Genomic DNA, 16,801 nt, shown 5'->3' on the forward strand with positions numbered 1-16,801 from the left:
AGGGCATACTGTACAACTCCACAGGCATGTATATTTCATAAGCAAATAGCAATCTAATCTTTCAGAAAATACATGGAACAACATTGATGCTTTACAGCCCAAGGTCGGGTTATATAGAACTTAAATATTAAACTCTCCCCTATAATTAATTGAGTAACCATATCAGGATTAAACTTATTGATAATTACACATACTACAACAATACATGCCAGGATGACCACATTCCAAAACTAGTTTGAAATCGTGCCCATTGACTTCCTGTGCATTTTGCTGTGTCTCTGGTGTATAAAAAGGATGCCTGTATAAAACTGAGATAAGTGGCAACCATCGGGAAGGAAAGAAAAGCCACTAGAGGAAGAACATTCAGCCTATCCAGGTGAAAGATAGAAAGTCAGAGAAATAGAAGCAAGGACAATGTTGGGACTACAGGGAATTCTGATAGCCCTGCTGGCATGCCTCCTAATTCTGTTCTTTCGGAAACCGTTGGCTTCACAGAGGACCTACCCTCCTGGGCCTCTCGGGTTACCAATCATTGGAAGCATTTGGATGTTAGGCTTCGGGCTTTCCAAAGATCTTCTCATTAAGGTATGTCATTCCATATAGCAAATCCACATACTGAAATAAGTGAGAACATTTTCAGGCAAGCACTTACACGGGTTGCTTGACAGTCTTTGGTAGTCATGCATACAATGTCTCATAGGAGCACTGCGCCTATACAGAGCTCACTTAAAGAAATTTTTGGAGATCTTGGCAAAGAGAGACAGTCTGAACTGTCTTCTCAAGAGGTTCTCTACACATATTTTCTAGACAGTCACTTCATGACCACCATGTGAATGCCCAGATCTAAGGAAGGGCACCAGCAAAGGAGAATGGCGGCTTCACTGACCATACCAATGAACAATGAAAGATCAGCAGTTTCACTTAAGCAACTTATTTGCTTTGTTTGTCATTTCTGAACAGTCCAACAAATCCAGTGGCCCATGAGCTGCGCATCCAATTGCAAGTGCAGGTTGTCTAAGGAAAATGAGCACGGAAGAACTGCTCTTTCAGAAGCACCTTCAGTTTAGCCCATACATCACTAGGAACTTCTCAAAGGCTGAAGGTATTGATTTAACAGCAGCTTTGAACTGCTATGTAATAGAAGCAATTGAGGAGAAAGTGGCAAAATCAGCCACCCCAATACTCCTTGCACTACTAACTGCTTGATAAGTTTATGTCAAATTTTAATGAAAGACATATTTTCAGCACTTGAAGGACACATTTATTTACAGGACTGGAGTAGGAAAGAACAAGATTCCTGAAGTCTTTTCTGAAGTACAGACACATTGGAGGTAAAATGCTAGTCCAGTATGCAATCCTCTGATATCCTTCCATTCAGGAAAAGAGGAGGGGAAAACACATCCTTACCCAAAGGGAAAATCAATAACTATGTTAAGGAGTATTGTCGAAGGCTTTCACGGCCGGAGAACGATGGTTGTTGTGGGTTTTCCGGGCTGTATTGCCGTGGTCTTGGCATTGTAGTTCCTGACGTTTCGCCAGCAGCTGTGGCTGGCATCTTCAGAGGTGTAGCACCAAAAGACAGAGATCTCTCAGTGTCACAGTGTGGAAAAGATGTAGGTCATTTGTATCTACTCAGGAGGGGTGGGGTTGAGCTGAGTCATCCTGTAAGAGTTTCCCAGGGTGTGGAATGCTAATGGCGGGAGGCTTCACTGTATCCTGAGGACGTTAAGGAGTTTCAGATGGGTAGCCATGTTAGTCTCTAGTAGAAGAAGATGATTCAGGTGCTATTGGAACATCTAGAACAAGTAGATTTCTAGGGTATGGAAGAGTCAGAGCTCCCTTCCCTTTGACAAAGGGAGTTTTGTCTCTTGAAAACTCCAGAGTAAAAGTCCTCCAGAGTAAAAGATCCAGTTGGGCTAAAGGTACTAATGATCATTCAGCATGTTTCCACCTAGGAACTCCAGTGGTGCGATTTTATAAATAAGCATACATTATTGTTAAGTGCTGCATTAATCTCATTCCAGAGTCATTCCCTCCCTTAATCTCATTGGAATGCTGCTCCAGTATCTCCTAAACAGTCTCTACAGCAGGGATCCTCAACCTTTTTGAGCCTGCATTCTGAGATAGGGGAGAGGGTGCAACCACAAAATGGCTGTCCCAAGAGGTGAAGCCAAACACAAAATGCCACGTAGTGAATTAATGAATAATTCTAATAGTAACTCCTTAACATTTCAGATAGACACTCTGATTAACAGAGTGCCTTTTAAATGAACATATTGTTCAAAAATATTTTCTTGTATACATACAGCTTACCTTTAGCCATGCAGTGAAGATCCTTATGATGGGATGGCAACTGTTGCTAAAGCAACAACAAAAAAAATTCACAGCCAATCAGATCTCCAATGGTCAATCAGAAATTCCGCTGGACAAAAGCCTCAACTAAAAACATGACACACACCGAGAAAGATGTCAGGGGGTGCTCTGGTGCCCATGGGCACCATATTGAGAAACTCTGCTCTAAAGGCTAACTTTTAAAAAGCATATAGCCTATAATAGCAAGTTATCAACCACACACATCTCACACTAGCCTAGTAGATGTAAACACAGGCAACTAAAGCAAATAAGCGTCTAACAAATACACACGTTTACACATGTCCCAGCATTTTTTTGAAAATTGACCACAGTGCAAGAGAATAGGAGATATCTCCATGTCACTTCATTAATCTGAAATAAACTTTGGGACTGCTATTTGCCTTATTGGGGAATATTACATTTACCCTTATTAGTACACCCTGACCTGGATAGCCCAGGAAAGCGTGATCTTGTCAGATCTCATAAGCTAAGCAGGGCCAGCCTTGGTTAATAATTGGATGGGAGACCTCCAGTGAAGACCAGAGTTGCAGAGGCAGGCAATGGCAAACCACCTCTGTTAGTCTCTTGCCATGAAAACGCCACCAGCAGCCACCATAAGTCAACTATGGCTTGAGGCACTCACCACCACCACCACCTTATTAGTACAAACAAATGTCCTTAGCAGCATTCCCAGGAGCCAATTCAAACAGGGACGGTGATGAGGGGAAGTGAAGGGTGGTATATTAATCAAATGTTGTTGTTGTTGCTGTTATAAAGCTTAATCCCCCTTCTTCTATCACTGTCATCCCCATAAAAACTTGATCATTGGGTTTTTTAAAAAATGCACATCTGGCTGGACCGTAAGAGGCAAACAATACTGGCATCTTTGCAGCCTCGTCTAATGGCCTAGAAAATGTCACTGCATCATAACATTGATTCTGCCTATCCTCTCTCCGTTCAGCAGATCCTCTGATAGGAAACAGGCACATGTAGATCACAATCTCTTCCAAAGAAGAGGGAAACTTTGCTGGCAGGAAAGAGAGGTGGAGCAAGCAAGAAGCAAATAGCACAGGACCCACATCTGACTGCTTGCAGCATAAGCTATATGGAGCAATACAATGTGGGTGTAGGCTCAGCAATCACCAGCAGTCTTGAACTATGACGAATGGTGGAGTGGGGAATGCTTATTTAGATAAATAAATCATCCTCAGGCAATGAGTGCATTTCTCAGTCAGTTTTAGATCACAAGCTCTTCCAAACAAGATACAAGGTAACTTTCCCTGAAAAACCCAGCTACTGTTGAGATAGCTGGAATTTAAAAGGGAGAAACAATACCGGATTCATTATTTTTATTCCTACTGGCATAGCAAACAGTTCTTTATTAATGCATACTGATCACACACACACACACACACACACACTGATGACATACAAGGGAGAGTCAGCTATTTAGCAAACCTGGGCTTACTTACACCTTTACAAAGCAAAACATGGACTTATATAGTAAGAGAGCAAGAATAACAACAAAAAATAGCAACACAATGCAAATCTTAGGAAGGAATTCATGAAAGCCTGCCTCCACTTGTGTGTTAATCAGCCGAATTGTAGCAGATTTGTCTCAATGAGCTCACACGTCTTTTATCAGAATATCGACTGGGATGGAGCCAGGTTGGTGGTTGTGGTATTGAGCCTGCAGCGGCCCCAGCTGGCCAAAAAGGGGGGAAAAAAACAGAATAAACAAGGGGATTTTGTTACCTGTTTATTTAGCAAATTCCTATGCCACCTCTCATGAAAATTGCTTGAGGAGGCTTCTAACATAAAATATAATAAAAACATCATATAACTTACAAGTTTTCTACTATTAAAACTATAGTATTATACCAAGTACCTGAGTGGGGTATATACCCACGAGGTATAGAGAGCTGTTTAAATAACATGATCAAGTGATTTAAGTTTAACTGTAATTCTTCTCTTTTTTTGTTTAGTGCATAACGCTTGATTAGCGAATCTAGCAATTTGTATCTATCTTTGTAGGGGGAGGGGGAGGTTAGGGAGGGAAGGTTTGTTAAGGATGGAGGGAGGGGTGGGCAATTTCAGCAGGAGGGAGGGTAGACAACTGTTTACGTAAATGTTAAGGCATGTTGGTAAAATTTTCCAAATTATTATTTGTCATAGCTCTAACTATAATTGCTTTTAGATGTAGAATCCTTGTGATAATGTAACGCTAAAAATCTTTGTACAATATCTTATTTTGCTGTTGAATATCTTCCCTTTTGTTGTTATTGAAAAAGTTAAAAATAAAATTAAATTAAAATAATAATAATTAAAAAAAACATAGTATTAAAACCCCAGCGTCATTAAAAGAAAATTCCTTCAAGATAGCATCTGAGGGCCAAACTACAAGTGACGAATGACACAGGTTGGACACTTGTCAGCTTCCCTCAGATTTTGATGGGAAATGTAGACTGCTTGGCGGAATGTTGGACAAGTGACAGTTGAAAAGTCCATTGGACAGCAGTCAGAGAGCCAAGCTGCAAGACCAGGATGCCTACATTTCCCATCAACCTGTGTCATTTGTCACTTGTAGCTTGGCCCAGAGACTTCCACCATTAGTGGTTTGGGATTCTGGTAATAAATCTCCTTCTCCCCCTCTGTGCTGTGATGTCTGCATCGGGGCTGCTTACATACAGCGACCTCAAAGACATGCCCCCCTCCAAAATGCTCACATTTGGGACTGAGTTAATCCCTACTACTCAGTCTTGTGCTGATATCTCTTCTACCTCCAACAATTAGTTCCAGGTAGAATGATGGAGCAGCTTGTGAAATTACTTGCTTTGGATGTCATGTCTCAGCAAAGGCCAATTTTTAAAAGAGGACTTTTACCCATTAGCCTAACTTCTGTTACATGTGACAGATTCTAGTGGTTTCACTTTGTTGAAGTGAAAACAACAGGAACGTTGTGGTATTTTAAAGACTAACAGAAATATGGTAGCCTCACCTTTCCTGGGATGGACTTCATCATATGTAGGAACTCTTGTCTGTACTTGGCAGCAATGTGAAAATATTGTGAGAAAGAAAATTTATTCATATATTTATTTATTTATGTTATTTATATTCTTCCTTTCTCACTGAGGCTCAAGGTGGATTACATAGTGTGAGATTAGTACAATCAGTGGCAAGGACAAGGGCAGGCATTTCCATACAGAGTCAAGAACATTTCCATAAACAATGTCATGGGGTAAAAGAATATAAGTTTACAAAGATATAGCATTAGCAAGGATCCAGTATGGGGTTGAGGAATTGCTGAAACAGAAGATAATTCTAGGACTTACATTCAACGACATAAAGCACAGGTAGGATATTTAAAGCAACAGATAATATGTAAGGCAACAGAATGGTGAAATCTATAGTTTCTAACTCATTAGCGAAACATTTGGGGTCCCTTTCCTATAATACCACTCTCTTTGCGGAAAGCCAGGAGGGTGGGGGCTCTTCTGACCTCCTCAGGCAGGCCATTCCATAGGGTAGGGGCCACCGCAGAGAAAGCTTGTGTATGGGCTGCTGTTGATTTTGCCCATATGCAGGCCGGCACCTGCAAGAGACCCTGTTCAGATGAGTGAAGCTGCTGTGGAGGGACATAGGGAAAGAGGCGGTCACTTAGGTATGCTGGACCAAGGCTGTGAAGGGCTTTGTATGTAATAACCAATACCTTGAACTGAGCATACTAACTGATAGGTAGCCAATGGAGTGACTGTAGGATGGGAGTGATGTTCAAGCTCCTGCCCATTCCTGATAACAGTCGAGCCGCAGTATTTTGCACCAAGTGGAGCCTCCTAGTTAACTTAGGGCCAAGCTACAAGTGACAAATGACACTTGAATGGCAAGTGTATTTCTCCCTGTTCACTTGCCCTCCACTCAATCCACTTGCCAGGCAAGTGTCTTTCGTCATGTGTAGCTTGGCCCTTAGATGGGAGACCAATGTATAGTGCACTACAATAGTCAAGTTTTGATGTTACCATAGCATGGATCCAGGTGGCCAAGTCGATCATGTCGAGATAAGAAGCCATCTTCCAGGCTAGAGTGAGGTTGTAGTAAGCGTTTTTTTGCAGCTGCCTTAATTTGTTTTTCTAGTAGTAGCTCTGGATCCAGTATAACCCCTAGGCTCTTAACCAAGTCTGCAAGGGTCAAACGAACTCCATCGAAGGTGGGGAGTACAATGTTTTTCAAGATCTCTGATAAGATCTCCCAGCAAGCATCACTTCAGTCTTGTCTAGGTTCAATTTTAATTTATTTTTCAGCCATTTTTCTACAGCTGTTAGTCAGCGATCTAAGATTTCTACTGCATCCTGTGCAGATCTGGATAGTGAGATACAGAATTGGGTATCATCTGCATATTGATAACATCCAACTCCATAGCCACAAATGACTTCTCTTAAAGGCTTTACGTAGAGGTTGAATAACATGGGAGATAAGATTGTGCCCTGCGGGACCCCACAACATAATTCCCATTCTGGAGATAGCTGATCTCCAGCAACCCTTTGTTTCACGAGAAATTATTTAAACCAGTCCAAGGCACATCCTTTGATGCCCACTTCTGTTTCTAAACACCTCAACAGGATGGCATGGTCTACTGTGTCAAAGGCTGCAGACAGATCCAGGAGGAACAATAAGGAGGCGTGGCTTTTGTCTATATTTAGACAGAGATCATCCACTAATACTACTAGTGCTGTCTCTGTCCCATGCCCTGATCTGAATCCGGATTGGAAAGGGTCTATAGCGCTGGAGCTTTCCAAGAAGATCTGGAGTTGGTCAGCTACTGCTCTCTCAATCACTTTGCCCAGAAAGGTCAAATTAGAGACTGGACGATAATTGGCCACATCATTTTTATCTAGAGATGGCTTTTTAATTAGCAGATGGATAACTGCCTGTTTGAGCAGCCGGGGGAAGGTGCCCTGAGTTAGACTCCTTGTAATGACAGTTCGTTAGAAGATACAGAGCTTAATGTTTCAGTCCCATCCTTGCTTGCAGCTATAAGGACAGGACTGTTCCCTTCTAGAATTTTCCTTTAATCTTCAAGTACAAAAAAAGTCCTGGAGTGGATTCACAGGTGATTAATTCCAAGCAGTCTGAAATACTGAGAGCTTGTTGGGATGCCTTAGAAACATAGAGCTGGAAGGATACCCCAGAGTCATCTAGTCTACTCCCTGCACAATGCAGGATATTCACAGCTATCTCCCCCTTTCTTCCCCCAGTGACCCCTGCTCTTTTTTCTTTTTCTTTTTAAAGTTTTATTTATTTAAGAAATAAACAAAACATAAAAATACAGTTACACAAAGACCCACTCAATGTCAACAAAAAATTTAGCTAACAGATTCGGTTTCATTTTCCCGGCCATGTCGGACGCTCCTCTCCGCAGGTCCGGGAGGAAGCGCCCGAGCAGCCTGACTGGGCAGTTGACCTGCGAGGGTTAACCCCCAGGACTCCCAGTGAGGGGGTCAGGGTCTGGAGCGCGTCAGGAAGAGCCCCCTGAAGTCGATGCAGGGGGTAAATTGCCCGTTTGCTCCTACGGAGGCCGGCAGACTTGTGGAGCACATTGCGTGCTGCCGGGCCATGGAGAATGGCAAAAAGCAGATTTAAGGTGAAAACCTGTAAGTAGCGAATCCCTTCTGTCATTTCAAGCGTATGTGAAGGATTGGTGGGAGTTGAAGCTAAGAAGGTTCGGATATCTCCCCCTTCATTGAGTCTCGGAACTTAGTTGGCGGATTCCCCACCCCCCTAAGATGGCGACGAAAAAGTAGAGCCCTGCTATGGGCAAATCTGTTTCGGCTGCCTTGAAGGGGAAAGGAGAGTCTCTTGAAGAGCTGGTTAAGCGGTCGGTTGTCAAAGCTATAAAGCCCTTTGTTGATAAGCTGAATGAAATCGGTCAAAGGGTTGGCTCAATTGAGAGTGAAGTGAAAACCATTAAGGAAGCAGCCTCGGGGGCAGAGCAGTCTGCTCGGGAAAACGCAGAACTCATGAAGGCAACAAACAAAGAAGTAAAGCTTTTGGAGAATCAACTGATAGGGCTACAAGTGGATCGTGCTCAGACGGTATTGCATCTCCAGAATGTGAAGGAGGAGGAAAGTGAAAATTTAAAGGACTTGGTGTCGGAACTTTTGGCGACATCCGCAAAGGCAACTAAAGAAGAGTTAAAAAGCGACATTTTGGAAGTCCGTCGGACATCTTCAAAATATGCAACGAAGCGTCAGCTGCCTCATGAGATCATTATCGACTTTTCATCTAAGAAGACTCGGGACACCATCTTATATAATTCGTACAATGTGGATTTGGACTTTCTGGGTAACAAGGTTAAGATATTGAAGGACGTTCCATTTTTAGCTCGGAAAAGAAGATTTAAATATAAAAGGTTTGCAGCTCTTCTGAGGAAGCGTGAAATAAAATACAAATGGTTATTTCCGGAAGGTATCTGGTTTAGTTATAAAGACCAAGCCTACAAGATAATATCGGAAGCACAGCTAAGGGACTTTGTGTCTAATCATCAAGAGTTCCAACAAGAAGAGGACTTAGAAGCTGAAGGGGGGGAGGAGGGAGCGAGCACAGCTACTGTAGCTGTTCAGAGAGAGCTGCGACTGAGACGCAGGGGGGGGGGGAGAAGACCTGATCCTGATTGTAGTTTGTATTTTATAAGATCTACCAATCTAATAGCATATTATAAAGTTTTAACTTTAAACAATTGTAGTATGAAGGGAAAGCAATACCTGTAGATGTAGTGTGTGTGTTTTTATATGTTGTTTTTTCCCTTTCCCCCTGTTCCCATTTTTCCCTTTTAGTAGTGTTAGTAATTAAAAATAAAATTTATTTAAAAAAAAATTTAGCTAACAGACAAAACTAACAAAGTTCTAAAACTTCTTTCCAACTGAATGTCCAACATTCCCAACAGGAAGGTCTCTGGTTTCAATTGTATTTTAGTCTTTAAAATCTCATGAATTAATAATTGTATTTGTGACCTTTTTTTTTTTTTTTTTTGCTTTTCTTACATGTTCACCACATATGGTAAAATGACCATTAGGGGTGTGCAAGCCAAAAATTTTCGGCTATAGCCGAAAGTAGAAAGCCGAAAGAAGATTCTCTATCGTTAAAGCCGAAAGCCGAAACAAGAATCTCTTTCGGCTTTCGGCTTTCGGGATTCTTTCGGCATTCTTTCGGCTTTTTTCTATGGGAAAATGCCTCCGTCTTCCAGGACGCCTGGAGGAGGCATTTTCCCACCGAATAAGCCCAAAATTGGTGGGGACCTTCCTCTAACCCTTCTCTAACAACCACCCAAGTTTCAGACAGATTGGACTTTGGGGGACCATGTTATGGCCCCCCAAAGCAGGTCCCCCCATCCTCCCATAAGAAAGCGAAGGAGCAGCATATTGTTAGCATGCTGCTGCTCATCTTTCTTCATTATTTCCTATGGGGAAAAAATGAAGAGGCAGGCTTCCTTTGCCAGGGGTGGCATTTTGCATGCAAAATGCCCCCTTACCCTCAGGGGCCCTTCTCCCACCCCTCCTCCCACCCCCCACCAAGGCTCAGCCTGCTCCCACTTGGGGGGGCCATTTCATGGCCTCCCCAAGTAGGTGCTCTGCTCTCATCTCTACCACTGACAGCTGGGGGAGGCTTGTCTTGCCAGGGGTGGCATTTTGCATGCAAAATGCCCCCCAGCCCTCAGGGGCCCTTCTCCCACCCTTCCTCCCACCCCCCACCAAGGCTCAGACTGCTCCCACTTGGGGGGGCATTTCATTTGGAACACCAAAGGGCATGGAAGCAGTATCTTACACAAAAATAACACAACTCACTTCACATTAAAGAATCACCCCAAAAAATTGCTGTCAAAAGCACTTTATTTCTGTAACTGCTTTAGGTTACACAGTAGGAAGGCACCACAGAGCAGGAAAGCAGTGTACTACACAAAAATAACACAACTCACTTCACATCAGAGAATCACACAAACACAATTGCTGTCAAAAATGGTGAAGTGGGTTGTATTATTTTTTGTAGTACATTGCTATCATGCCCTGTTGTGCCCTCCTACTGTGTAACCTAAAGCTGTTCAAGAAATAAAGTGTTTTTGACAGGAATCGTGCTTTGTGATTCTCTGATGTTAAGTGAGTTGTGTTATTTTTGTGTAAGATAGTGCTGCCATGCCCTTTGGTGTTCCCCCCTGCTGTGTAACCTAAAGCTGTTCAAGAAATAAAGTGTTTTTGACAGGAATCATGCTTTGTGATTTTCTGATGTTAAGTGAGTTGTGTTATTTTTCTGTGTGGGGGGACTGCTGGTGTAATGTGTCATAATGCTTTGCCTACTTGTACTTTGGAAGGGAGAAAAAAAATTTAAAACTTTATTTTGTGTTGTTCTTGTTTTATTCTTTGTTGTGCAGTTGGTTCCCATCATAGGGAACAATGGGGCTGGCTGGCCAGCCATCTCTGTAGGTGGTGGGGGAATTTGAGGGAGGGTGTCTGTGGTTCAGGTGCTCTTTCACAGGGACCAGCTGGCACTCAGAAGTGTGCCCACCATTGTGGCACCCCTGGGCTGTGCAGAATTGCCCAGGGAAAGAGAGTTTAGAAGTTCCCAGCATAGGGAACAAAGGGAGAGGGCTGGCCTTTGCCAGCCTGTTCCTGGGGTTATGGGTGTGGGGCAGGTGGGGGTGGATTTGGGTCTGTGAGGGGCTAATGTGGGGATTTGGGTCTGTGTGTGGCAGCTGGGGGGGAATTGGGTTTGTGTGGGGCTGTAAGGGGTGGACTTTAGGGGCTGAGAGGACCTATTTGGGGAGGCCATGAAATGCCCCCCAAGTGGGAGCAGTCTGAGCCTTGGTGGGGGGTGGGAGGAAGGGTGGGAGAAGGGCCCCAGAGGGCTGGGGGGCATTTTGCATGCAAAATGCCACCCCTGGCAAGACAAGCCTTCCCCAGCTGTCAGTGGTAGAGAAAAGAGCACCTACTTGGGGAGGCCATGAAATGGCCCCCCCAAGTGGGAGCAGGCTGAGCCTTGGTGGGGGGTGAGAGGAGGGGTGGGAGAAGGGCCCCTGAGGGTGAGGGGGCATTTTGCATGCAAAATGCCACCCCTGGCAAAGGAAGCCTGCCTCTTCATTTTTTCCCCATAGGAAATAATGAAGAAGATGAGTAGCAGCATGCTAACAATATGCTGCTCCTTCGCTTTCTTATGGGAGGATGGGGGGACCTGCTTTGGGGGGCCATAACATGGCCCCCCAAAGTCCAATCTGTCTGAATCTTCGGTGGTTGTTAGAGAAGGGTTAGAGGAAGGTCCCCACCAATTTTGGGCTTATTCGGTGGGAAAATGCCTCCCCCAGACGTCCGGGAAGACGGAGGCATTTTCTCATTGAAAAGCCGAAAGAAAGCCGAAAGAATCCCGAAACGTTTCGGCTTTTTTCTTTCGGCTACCCGAAACGTTTCGGCATTCCCCGAAACGTTTCGGCATTCCCCGAAAGAAGCCGAAACACTTTTGTTTCAGCATTCTTTCGGCATTCTGAATGCCGAAACGCACATCCCTAATGACCATTCATACTGAGCATATTTCCAGCATAGGTTCAAGGAACCCTTATATATTCTGGCTAATTTTTCAGGAGTCATGTACCAACAATACATCATCTTGCAAAAATTCTCAAGACTTGAGTTTAATGTAAATTTCAACTCTTTTAAACACCTATTTTCCCATCGATCCACTATTATATCATATCCAGAAAAAATGCCCATATAATCATGCATTCTTTCACTTGCCCTTCCTCTGTCTGGAATTTCAAGAAGTGTTTACACATTTTAGAAATAACATGTTTGCCATTTGTATGAAGAGCTATCTCAAATTCAGTCTTATATTTATCAAAGTCAAATGGCTCTAGTCTAGTTTAAACATTTCCAAAATTTGCAAAATGTTTATATTCTGTGGAGCATTCTTTAATTCTTCTTTTTTTTAATCTCATCCAAAATATTTTTCTTTTTCTCCTGGTTCATTCTATTCAATTGAACATTATGTTGTATTAAATAACCTCTGGTGAAACCCGTATTTGCATCCCAAACTGCTCTCATGTCTGTACCATTATGGGCAGCTCAATCCTAAGCCGTGAGTCTGTGCTGCTGCCTATGCAGCAACGTAAATGCGGCCCCCTTCCACCGCTCAGGGCAGTTTACAACATGATTTTGAGGCTCACAAATTGCTGTTTCACATGTGAGAAATGTGTGTTTCAGCACTGATTTCTATTTTACTTTAATCGTCCTATACTTATTATTAGTATATTTTAAACTTGTAAGCTGTGTGTCAGTCTATGGATACTCTGAATCCTTCTCCCACCCCTTGCACCAAGAAATCCAGAGCTCAGCAAGGTGAGGTGTGGCCACTGACAAGAGCACCCGCCTGACGTTCCCCTGACAACCCACAGCAGCCAATGGCTGCACCACTCCTCTGACAGGCGGGTGAGGGGCAGGTGGCAGTGCAACCAATGTGATCCCCACTGCCCACCACCAACCTCCTCATTATCTTCATTAGGGAGAAGGCCTCCCTGCCACGGAGGGGCAGTAGAGGTAACACTAGATGGGAACTACCGTGTGGGACAATTCACATGTGCTTCTGGGGTGGGTTCCCATCCTATGCTCCTTTGGGCTGTGGGGGCAGGCCTGGGCGTAAGGAGCGGGGGATGAGTTTTCCCAATCAATGGGCGCCTATGAGCCGTGCCTCCTTTTTTTGTGATGTAACTTTCTGCCACTTCAGGAGGCATTCCCAGGCCTAGAGTAGCTTTGGAAGCTGACTAACTCGTGGCCCGCCAGCTGCCCAGCTGCCAAGCATGCCCACCAATGGCAACCTATCGGCGGTAGTGTGCCTCAGGTGGGCGCTGGTGGATGGGGAATTACATCCACATAAGTGCCATTTACACCCGCACAAGCATTAGTTCTCTCCCTATGTGCTTTCCACTTTACAGCTTAGGATTCCACTGTCAGTTTAATTTCAAAAAATTATTTTAATTTACTTTTACAGGCTTTACAATCTTTAACAGTTATTTCATTTTGTAACAAACCTTCATTTAATATCTAAAAGTACCCACTTTCCTCTTATAAACCATAGACTCAGGATTATGATCTGAAACAGTCTTGGGTAGAATCTCTACTTTAGAAACCTTGGTGGCTAAGTCTCTATCTTGATGTCAAAATCATATCTACTCTTGAGAAGGATCTACGCCTTTCTGGAAAAAGGTATACTCTCTTGCATTGCCATTTTTCTGTCTCCACAGATCAGTCAAACCTAAATTATCCATCAGATCAAAAAATATTTTTGGTAATTTCCCCTGGAACATTTAAATATATTTCTTTGAACTCTTATCTATTTTTGGATTAATCACTCCATTCCAGTCCCCCATCAAACACTAACTTTCATAGGGTAGATCTGTTAAATACTCCATAATTTAAAAAAAGGAAATCCAGATTTATCTTCATTTGAGGCATAGATTCCTATCACCATTGTTTTAACTGCCTCTACAGTGACATATCTTCCATGGTCATCACTAGAGATGGGCACTACCTGCATTACAATCGAAAAAAACCCATGATAATGGCGATCGCGCGATCGCGACCCGGCGGATCGTGATAGTCCACGGCCAATGATCCAGTGATCAGGAGGGGCCCGGATTGGGGCGATCAGGCTTGGGTCGGGGATCCAGACGCTCAGGCGCCAGCAATCTATTCCCCTGGCAACGGAGCCAGGGGAATGCCTGAGCTGTGTTTGCCCTCCTTCTGTTGCCCTGGAAACCCGAATGGAAGCCCAGCTTTTCTTGATCAGCAGGGCTTCCTTCCAACCACGAAGCAGCAAAGCAGTCACCAGTTGGGAGAAGACACCCAGGGGAGGGAGGGGGAAGCAGGTGTTCTGTAGCCATGGGCACTCCAATCTCATCCCTGCAAACCCTGATAGGCAGCTCTGACAGCCAAACACAGACGGCCAAACACAAACACAGATGCTGCCAGCATCACCCACCCTTCTTTTCTCGCCAGCTCGCTCCTCTTTGGCCTGGCAGGCAGGCACATGGGGGGGGCTGCCATCGAGCGGCCAGACCCCCCCCACCCCCTGAGGGGAGGCGGCTCGTCTCCATCTCCCCAGGCCCACCGGGCCCGGCAGTGGCCACCGCTACCACCCACCTTCTCACATAGCTGGGAATAGCAGCGCGCCCAGCTTTGGCCTCCACGATCCACAAATCGGGAACAGGAGATGATCGGTATGGATCGTTAATTTTTTTTGGATCGTGCCCACCTCTAATCATCACTCAATACCAAATTAGGTTTTAAATGTGGTTTAATGTCAGGGCTTGTCGCTGCTGCCCCTAGGCAGGGCGCCGGCTGGGCTGGTCCTGACGTCAGAGGGGTGCCAGGGATACTGCAGGACCCTGCTCTGTGGAAGGAGGGGCGGTATACATCACCCAGACTCCCTCTCAGTCCACTTGCTGGCCTGCTCAACCTGGCATGCTCACCCCCTGCATCCTCCATCATCTCCTCCCAGAACTCTCCTCCAAGCCTCCACTCTCGCACTGCTCTGCTCCCACTCGACACCATCACTCCTTACTCACACCCATCACCCAGAGCTCTCCCTAGCCAGCCTTTATAGGGCCTTCTCTCACCGCCCCGCCCTCCTTGCAGGTCCTGCCTGCCAGGCCACATCCCTCCCTGGCCTTCCAGCGTTGGCCTGGGCTGTCTCAAGCTGCTGCAGTTGGGGTAGCTGGCTGTTCTGCCTGGATCAGCAACAGCTGCATCATGTAGGCTAGCTGCCAGGCCTCTCTGGCTGAGCTGATTACTGAAGGTAGGCCCAGCTGTGGCCCCTTGGCTGGCTTCCCAGCTCTTCCCACAGAATGCCTTCAGCAGCTTCACCTGGAGGGGCTTGGTTCTGAGCATCTCCTGAGCCAGGTCGTTGTCTTCAAGCTGAGGTGGAGGCTGGGGCGTGGCTCTGAGCTGCTGTGGCTGCTTCTCCCCTCTGCCAGGTAAGAGCTCTGTTTGAGCAGCTGCTGGGTCCCTATTCCCCCTGATTTTGCCCTCTCCCTCTGCTCTGCTGAGCCCCCTATTGCCCCCCTGGAGGGTGGCTCTAGCTGGTGCCTCTCTGCCTCCTCTAGCTGTCTGAGGCCCTGGCCCTTGGCCCCTTTCCCCGGGTGTAGGTGGGTTCTGACCCTGGTTGATGGCTGGGGCGGCAGGGCTGATGTCTCCCAGTTGTCTCCCTCCCGGCAAGTCTGGGGGCTGAGGCCCAGACCCCGGACAGTTTAATATATAAAAAATGAATCCATTCTTCATTTTATTGTCTGCTGATATAAATTCTTCCCCCAATGCTTTATAAACCAAATATTTTATACCCTCTTTTCTAGTATGGGTTTCTTGCAAACAAATAATGTTGTGTTTTAAATTTTTTCAAATAATGAAGTACTTCCTTCCTCTCCTGTGGGGAGTTTGCTCCACTGATGTTCCCTGTTAAACCTTTGTACTCCACATTAGAATCAAAAGTAAAAAATTAAAAAATGAAAATACCATACCTTCCAGAGTATCCGATCGAAAAGCAATCTTTTTCTGTCTTCATTTTTCAACCAAAAAAATTATATTCCATTCTCTTATGGAGGATTATAATAGGGATTTCTTTCAGAACAGTTATTTCTGTTATACCAGTTTTTAATTTTATATTGTAATGCCGTTGCAAGAACCACTCCTTCACCTTTCTTCTTATAAAATAAACTAGAGGTGTGCTCCCCCTCGGGTTTCCCGCTTTGGGTTTACCGAACCTCAAAGCAGCAATTTTCTTACTGTGTGCAAATGGCAAGAGAAGTGTTGCTTTCAAACAGTGGCCACTTTTCAGCTGATGGGAGAGGGGTTCCCCATCAGCTGAAAAAAGCTGCCAGTGTTTGAAAGCAGCAAAACTTTCTGGTGTGGCAAGAAAAGTGTTGCTGCTTTCAAACACCAGGCACTTTTTTCAGCTGAGGGGAGAGAGGAGGAGGGGGTCCTGCTCATCTCAGGAAATAAAATGCAGTGGTCTCTGCTTCTGCAGTAAATCACCACCACCCTAAAGCAGTCTTAAGAATACATATGGGAAAACTCATGACCTGTCCTTTAATCCAGGTAGACTGGCCAGCAGGAGTCTCTCCACCCTTGCCAGTAATGAGCTATAATTTCTCTCCACTCTGGTGGGGGATGTCAGCCCTCCGTTTCCTACTCACCAGAAGCCCCACAGTGAACCCTGCTCAATGTCCAGATGAAGGCAAAAGAGCCTCCAGGATACCAAGCCAATCTGGCCTGGAGGAAAATTCCTAACTGACATGAAAGTGTTGATTGGCATTACTCTGGGATGTAAGAAAGAGCCACAAGAGCCTAGCAACAGCTTCTCCCTTCTTGACATCCCTTTCACAATCTAAATTCATACCGAGTAATAGAATCAGCAGTGTTGT

The 16,801-nt window shown here is 44.9% G+C and overlaps 1 protein-coding gene across 1 annotated transcript in view; it reads left to right on the plus strand.

Moving 5' to 3' along the window:
- Positions 1–414: 414 nt before the first annotated feature.
- The window catches only part of LOC129332206 (cytochrome P450 2J2-like), a 66,381-nt gene continuing 49,994 nt past the window's right edge, over positions 415–16,801 (plus strand). The window contains exon 1 of the mRNA XM_054983143.1: positions 415–585. Within this exon, the coding sequence (XP_054839118.1) occupies positions 415–585 (171 nt within the window). The remainder of the gene's footprint in view (positions 586–16,801) is intronic.

Source organism: Eublepharis macularius, chromosome 6 (genome assembly GCF_028583425.1).
Source record: "Eublepharis macularius isolate TG4126 chromosome 6, MPM_Emac_v1.0, whole genome shotgun sequence".
NCBI lineage: Eukaryota > Metazoa > Chordata > Lepidosauria > Squamata > Eublepharidae > Eublepharis > Eublepharis macularius.